Source organism: Crocuta crocuta, unplaced genomic scaffold (assembly GCF_008692635.1).
Source record: "Crocuta crocuta isolate KB4526 unplaced genomic scaffold, BGI_CrCroc_1.0 scaffold127, whole genome shotgun sequence".
NCBI classification, from domain to species: Eukaryota; Metazoa; Chordata; class Mammalia; order Carnivora; family Hyaenidae; genus Crocuta; species Crocuta crocuta.
The window spans coordinates 1,865,139-1,872,921 of NW_027532008.1; the positions used below are offsets into that span (position 1 = coordinate 1,865,139).

The following is a 7,783-nucleotide window of genomic DNA, read 5'->3' on the forward strand; positions in this document are numbered from 1 at the left end:
AGGACCGGGGTCTGTCTCCAGAAAGAGAAGTCCTTGCAGGGAGGAGGATGCCCCCAGAGTCAGCTGCTCCGGGCCCAGATCCTGCTCACAGTCAGGTCATGTAGCGGGTGATGGCACGGAGGGCGTAGAGAAGAGCAGCCTGCATGCGGGCCTCCAGGAGCAGCAAGTTCACGTGGACCTGGGGCACAGACGAGGGCTTGTTGGCAACTGGTGTCACTGGGTGCCATCCGCATCATCCCCAGACTGCCACTTCCCCTGACCAGCCTCCACTCACGTCATCCCCCTCTCCCATAAAGATGCCCTGACCTCTCCAAAGGCATGGAGCAGTTCGGGACAACGACTGCTGAAGAATTTCCAGCACATTTATCCCTATCCCCACTCATCTTTTTATCTCCCAAAGCTAAAAACAAGCACACCCCCCGGGGCATTCATTTTCTCATTTCATCCCCCCAGCAACCTTGAAACGTGAGCAGCATTTGTTCTCGCTATAAAGACAAGCTCAGAGGGGCAAAGTGACTTGCCCAAGGTCATAATGCTACTGAATGACCGTGTTAGGATTTGACCCCAGGTCCTCCTGGCTGCCACTGAGGACCCCGTGAAGCACATGCCCGTTGTAGAGGTGAGTAAATGAGAAAATCACACACTAGAGTAGGACTTGAATCCAGGTGTCCCAACTGGCAGAGACTCCGGACTGGGATACCTCACTGGGTACCGACCCCGTCCGCCCCATTGGCTGTACCTTCTCTGAGTGGCGGAAGTGCCTCCAGAAGAGGTTGTACATTCTTCGGGTGGTCTTCTCTGGGTAGCAGGCCACCGTCTTGATATAGACCTTGAGGTTCCGTTCCAGGAGCTGGTTCACCTCCCCGTAGTCATAGTCATCATATCTGGATGGAAAGGCCCCAACAGCATCACCCATCCTCTGCTCCCAGAAGTTGACTCTTGTCCCCTACCCCCACCCTATAGAAGGAGGAACAGCATGTGGCAAGAAAAGGCAGAATGTAGGAAGTGAGTAGAAGTCTGGTTCCTCTTAGAAAAACAGCTGATGTCCCACATCACAGGCCACTGCCAGACTGGCAGGGGATCACTCGAAAGACTGCAGAGAATTAGCCATGTGCTGTATGAACATGTACTCAAGGAATCCTCAACACTACTATATATGCTGTCTACAGAACTATTACATATAATACGCCAGATTCATCAGCCCCATTTTATAGCCGAAATGGAGAGTCAGGGAACCGAAATCACTTGTCCTGGGAATGGAATTCAAACCCAGCTCTGCCTGGCTCCAAGGTCCTATTCATTTCAGTAAAGGACATATAAGAAGGGGCAGGAGGCCCGGACAAATATTTTCTCTTGGACAAGGAAGAGGGAAAAGGAAAAAGAAATGGTACGTGTTTTCACAGATGGGCAAACTAAGGCCTGAAGAAGACGATCAACTTGTTCAAAGTCAAAGAGCAAGTTGGTGACATGTCTAGAACCACTTTGTCACTCCCCGGTCCAGGGAGCCAGTCAGTCATCACGAATTAGTATGGATGGGGAAGACTGGTTGAGAGCTGGAAGACAGATTCGGTAGACAAAGGCATAGGAGCAAAGACCCTGTTGGAGAATGGGGGAGCCCAGATGTGGGTGCCGGACAGGAAGGAGCTAGTCCGTGCCACACTCGAAAAGGTCGGTCTCTCCCTCTACCTCCCCTGAACTGGAAATCTGTCAATGGCCCAGGTAAGGAGGCCCAGGTAAGTCAACTCAATCCACTCAACTGAATACGATTTACAGCTAGTAATACAGAGCAGTGTACATTTTCTACCGGGAACATGTGCCTTTTTAAAAATTTGGGGATTTTTTTGGATTGATGTGATGCTTGGAATAAACCATTAAATGAGAAAAGCAAGATCGTGTGTTTGCTAAAATATGCACACATTTGATGAAGTGAGTAAAGTGAGTAAAATGAGTAGGAAGAAAATCTTATGTTTGTAGAATGATACGTTTTGGTTATTGGGGCGTGGGAAGACAGGAAAGAAATCCTTGACAATAAATAATAAGAGCAGGTGGCATCATAGATGATCTTTCTTCTTTCTGTGGTCTCTGTTTTCTAAATTTACTATAAATCTAGTTGTTCCTCCTTACAAACATCAAACACATTATTTGGAAAAATGTAATAAGCATTATAATTCCAACGACATGAAAGCAACTACGTTAGAAAGAAGAAAAGCAATAGAGAAAGAACGTCACAGGATGTGGATGTGGGCCGTGGAGTAGTCGAATTTGGGGAAATTGGTTTATTTTCCTTAATCCTTTGCATTTCCCAATGTTATCAGAGAGACATGAATAACAACAACAAAAAAAGCGGGGGCGCCTGGGTTTCTCTCAGTCAGTTAAGTGTCAGACTTCAGCTCAAGTCATGATCTCGCATTTTGTGGGTTTGAGCCCTACACTGGGGGTCTCTGCTGGCAGCACAGAGCCTGTTTCGGATCCTCTGTCTCCCTCTCTCTGCCCCTCCCCTGCTCACTTCCTCAAAAATAAATACACATTTTTTAAAAATTGGTCTGTGTATATACTTGACAGGTAATTTCACACCTAGGGCTCACCTACAAGGATGTAGGTGTGAGGCTAGTCAGTGCACATGGTGTTTGCAATAGTGAAAAACTGCAACTATCTACACACCCAACAATAGGGTAATGGTTGAAATACACGCTACATCCATGATGAAATACCATGCAGTGGTTAAAAAGCATAAATTAAAAAAATCTACTTTCAAAAAGTCAGAGGGGCGCCTGGGTGGCTCAGTTGGTTAGGTGTCTGGCTCTGGATTTTGGCTCAGGTCATGATCTCACTATTTATGAGTTTGAGCCCCACATCGGGCTCCACACTGACAGCACAGAGCCTACTTGGAATTCTCTTCCTCTCTCTCTGCCCCTCTGATGCTCACTCTCTCTCTCTCTCCCAAAATAAATTAAAAAAACGTTTTTAAATTAGAAAATACTTAGGTAACAAGATGAAAAGTAATCACATACTATGCAGAGACAACCATTATTAATTAACATTTTAGTATATAACCTTCACACATTTTCCATGCATGTACACATTTTTGGTAAAAAAAAAAGGGGGGGGGAGGTCAAAAGATTTGGGTTACTAGCCAGCTTTTTTTCTCAATACATTTTAAATAATTTCCCATAGCAAGATCAAGAGATCATTATAACTTGTTAATACCTGCATACTTTTTCACTGAGTGGATATAATGTTGTTTAGAGTCCCATACTGACGGGTATTTATGTTGTCCTTATTCATCGCTAAGAGAAGAACTCCTACTTGGAATGGAAATATACACACTGTCTCTCTACCTCCATTGTTATCTCTAGGGGGTGGGATTAGAGAGTTTCATTTATAAGGTTCAAACAGTGAGCTCATTATCTTTTATAATCAGCAATGAAATAAATTTGCTTGGAAAAAATAGTATAGGCAGGAAGAAGGGAAAAGAAGCCAACGAAGAAAGGAAACAGCTGTGAACTCAGTTGAGGACTTGTGTACATATGTCCTGGATGAGGGGGCGGGGGGGGCGGGTGCGGGTGTGCTCACCTGATACCAAAGACACAGTGGATATAATTCCAGATGGCCCTCCGGAGCATGGAGGTGTCTACTCCACTGTGCATGGCGATGGTGTTGTAGGTGAGGCTATAGGCTGCCTGGAACTTCTCATCCAGCAGCTGTCCACCCTCAGGGTAGAGCCGTTGGATTAGTGAATAGCCATGGTCTTCCCAGGTATAATCCTGACAAACATGGGAAGGGGTCAGTGAGTAGAATCTTTGGGGGCCACGGCTGGCCATCGGGACCCCTTTTGCTGGAGTACAACTTCACTCTCCATCATGTCTCCTTCCCACCCCACAAATCTAACCTGCTGCTTGGTCTGGGCCTAAGAAGCCAAGGAGGATGCACCTTGGTGATGACCTTCTAATGATCAGGATCCCCTGAGCTTAGGGCACAGACAGGTCCTGTCATGATCTAGGGTCTTCCATTCCCCTCATGGAATCTTGAGGGAGAAGGTGTCCGATTCTCTGACCACTCACACCATATACCCCCTGCTTATTTGTAAACCTGGGGCAATGCAAAGCCTACCTGGGCACGGAAGGTGGGGGGCGCCTGAGCCCCTCGCCGAGTAAAGTCCTCATATCCAAAAGTGGGGTCCTCCACAAAGCACAGCATGTCTGGGTGTGGAGAGGGCTCCAGAATGTCAGCTAAGGATGTCAGAAAGAGGTCAAAGTGAGGTCCAGCCACGGAGTACAGGGGCACCTACTGATTCATCAATAGGTGGCCAGTGAGTACAGAGTGGAGGGCCAGAGAAAGCCCCTCGCTACAGGGAGCCAGGCTGGGGTCGGGAGGGGAGTTGGGCCCATGAGCCCAGAGGATAAGCCCCAAGCAAGAAGAGTAGTGATCCTTACAACCGTAGTTATTTGTGGAGCCACTTACTCTGTGCTAAGAGCTTTGCTTCTACAGTCCCATTTACCCTACAAACCAATCCTTCACGTGGGAGGAGACTGAGGTCCTGAGGCAGCCAGTGACTTCTCAGTGGTCACACTACCAGAAGGGCTAACGGGTCACGATTCAAACCCAGGTCTGACCCTAAAAGTCCACGCTCAGAACCTCTTAGAAGGAGTGGTTGAGATGTGGCCTCCAAAATACAAGAGGTACTATGCACGGAGTTGCCTGCTCTCCAGGAGAGATGGTCAAAGAGGGGGGCAGCCTGAGGTCCTCTACCTGAAGGAGTCACCAGAAGGCTCTCCGACTTCTCCAGCTCAAAGCGGCTCTCCATCTCCTCCTGGGACGCCCCCTCATCCCGTAACAGGCTCTCCTGCAGCTGCCTCATGCGCTCCATCAAAGCTTCCACGTCTCGGGCAGCCTCAAAGCCCTGGAGGAGGGACCCAGCGGTGACCATCTGCCCCCACAGTCCCAGGAAACACTACACATCTTTCCCACAAGCCAGGCCTTCCTGAGTGACCGCCAAGGCCTCCGGCCTCTTGCGGCAGCCACTGTGCTGGGCAGCTCACATGCTCAGTGCCTCCCAAGGTGAAGTTCAAGAAGCTACAGAACAGGGGCGCCTGGGTGGCTTAGTCGTTTAAGCGTCCGACTTTCGAAGCTACAGAACAGACATGTCTTCTCTGAGCATCAACTTCCATCACAGGAAACAGATGGTTTAAGTAGCTATAATGTTATAGTAAAACAAACAAGGCCCCCTTCCAACTAAGAGGCAAACTTTGTAAAGTGCTAACACCCAGGAGACTTCAAGCCTGGGAGGCTACACACTGAGAGACCCACCACACGGTTATTTCATTTAATCCTCACAACCATCACGAAGTAGAGATCTTTAGCCCCATTTCACAGATGGGGAAATGGGAGTTTCAGAGTCAACTAACTTTTCTGAGTCCTCTCAGCGTGAGATAGGGAAGTGGCAGCTTCCATCCAAGGACTAGAGGCCACACCAGCCCCCCCCCCCCCCCCTGGGCCTTACCCCAGAGTTGTTCATTGGGTCCCTGCTGGGGGGACTGCTCTGCTCACTGGGGGGTGAAGGTGCCTGGGTGGCAGGGCTGCCTTCCGGGTCCCCCTCAGGGAGGATGCCGCAGCCAAACACAAAGGAGGCCAGCGAGTGGCAGTGGGTGAGCAGGACCAGGGCCTGGATGAGCTCCGCCAGAGACCAGCTGTGCTCGCCCGTCTTCAGCAAGGCCTGGAGGGGAAAGAAGGCCTGACCCTGAGCTGACTGCCTGACATGCCCCAGCCCAGCCCAGCCCAGCCCCCGTGCTCCCTCCGGGACCGGCCTCTCTGCCCACTGCACCTGGATGTGCTCCTTGGTGATGAGCCACGGCCGGTGTGCCAGCAACTTGTTGATCTCACTGAGCTTGCGCAGCTTCTCGGGGGCGTGATGAAGGCCCAGCAGCCACTCAGGGTCACCACCAGTCTGCAGAAACTCAGCCATGTGGGAACCCACCAGGTAGGAACACTGGTGGCGGGCGGCAGCCTGTGGAGGGGGTGGACAGAGCCTCGCTCAGGGTGGATGTCCCGTGGAGGGAGACCTTGCAGGCCCCCTCCCCGAGTTGCCTGAGGGGCAGGAAACTCAGGTTCTAACCACAGCTCCACTAGTTTGCTGTCCTACCTTAGGCAGGTCAGCTGACTCTTTTGTGCCTCAGTTTGCTAATTCGTAAAGCAGGCACTAAAAATGCTTCTCTTCTGGGGCACCTGAGTGGCTCGGTTAGTTGAGCATCCACCGTCAGCTCAGGTAATGATCTCATGGCTTGTGGGTTTGAGCCCCGCATCGGGCTCTGCACTGTTGCTGCGGAGCCTACTTGGGATTCTGGCTCTCTCCTCTCTCTCAGACCCTCCTCCACTCACACTTTCTCTTTCTTTCAAAATAAATGATCTTCAAAAAAATTTTTTTAAATAATAAAAATGCCTGTCTCCAAAATCCAAAATTTTGTGGATAATCAGATAAAACTAGGGCTTTCCTCTGCTCAGTGCTGCCTCTCCTCCTGGACCCATGAAATGAGTTCAGGAAGCACCCAAGAAGAAATCGAAAGACCGAGTCCCCCCCAATGTGGCCACCAGTACAAGAGCTGGGCTCAGACAGGCTCACCATGATGGCAATGTAGTGGCGCCAGGAGCTGGCCAGGGGCCCATCTGTGTGCAGCAGGAGGTAGTGCAGGCGCCAAAAGCTGCTATGGTAGACAGGGTGCAGACCCATCACCACCGCCAGGTTGTCCACCCGCCCGGAGAACATCAGCGCCTCCAGTCTTAGGTGCTGCTCCAGGCTCTCTGCTCCCTCCCGAAGGACCTGCCAAGCAAAGGTGACCAGGGGGTGGGTTCCCCTCCTGCCCTCCACACCAAAGAGACCAACACGTTCACTGCACTGGGGCTGAGAAAACTAAAAATGACCACCACGTCCAATAAAGAGAACATGGGGAGGAAAAGAGAATTAAGTGATTTCCTTTCTCAAGGTTACAGATCTAGTAAATGACACAATGTGGATTGAAATCCAGATTAGCAACAAAGCCTACTTATTTTCTCATTATAAAAAAGGACTGGTTATTGGGGCTCCTGGCTGGATCAGTTGCGGGGGAAGAGTGTGACTCTTGGTCTTGGGGTTGTGGGTTCAAGCCCCATGTGGGATGTAGAGATTACTTAAATAAATAAAGCTTAAAAAAACAAAACAAAAGAAGACTGGTTATTTACAGATGAAAACATAAAATACAAGAACAATACTTGAGTTTAAAATTCTGGGCTAGACATAAATAATCAGCAGGTGGTTGTTTACTTTCCATTTACAAAGGGTAGAGAGGGAAGGGGGAGAGGGATGGTTAGATATTTGCCAACTTAGGAAAGCAAAGAGGACGACAGAAGAAAACATTTGTTTTTGTTCACGGAAGGCTAAAGAAACAGGAGGAGATGTATTTTTAAATTTTGCTGCACAAGTATTTTGAGGATAATCCCACTGTGATCAGCCCCACACCAGAATGTCAGCTCTATGATGGCAAGGATTTTAGTCTGTCTTGTCCTCTGCTGTACCCCCAGTACCTACAACAGTGCCTGGCATAGATTAATCATTCAATAGATATCCATTAAATAAATGAATGAATGAGGAGCGCTTGGGTAGCTCAGTTGGTTAAGTGTCCCAATTCTTAGTTAGTTTTGGCTCAGGGCATAATCTCACGGCTCGTGAGTTTGAGATCCACGTGGAGCTCTGCAGTGGCAGCGTGGAACCTTCTTGGATTCTCTCTCCTCCCCCCCCCCCCCCCACCCCCCC

General features: G+C 49.5%; 1 protein-coding gene across 1 annotated transcript in view; it reads right to left on the reverse strand.

Annotated features, from left to right (window-relative positions):
- Positions 1-6: 6 nt before the first annotated feature.
- The window catches only part of SESN2 (sestrin 2), a 15,967-nt gene continuing 8,190 nt past the window's right edge, over positions 7-7,783 (reverse strand). Inside the window, exons 3-10 of the mRNA XM_077775839.1 lie at positions 6,617-6,814; positions 5,822-6,004; positions 5,501-5,713; positions 4,750-4,900; positions 4,111-4,229; positions 3,574-3,764; positions 740-884; positions 7-178 (exon numbers count right to left, since the gene is read on the reverse strand). Coding sequence (XP_077631965.1) covers positions 92-178; positions 740-884; positions 3,574-3,764; positions 4,111-4,229; positions 4,750-4,900; positions 5,501-5,713; positions 5,822-6,004; positions 6,617-6,814 — 1,287 coding nt within the window. The 3' untranslated portion in view covers positions 7-91. The remainder of the gene's footprint in view (positions 179-739; positions 885-3,573; positions 3,765-4,110; positions 4,230-4,749; positions 4,901-5,500; positions 5,714-5,821; positions 6,005-6,616; positions 6,815-7,783) is intronic.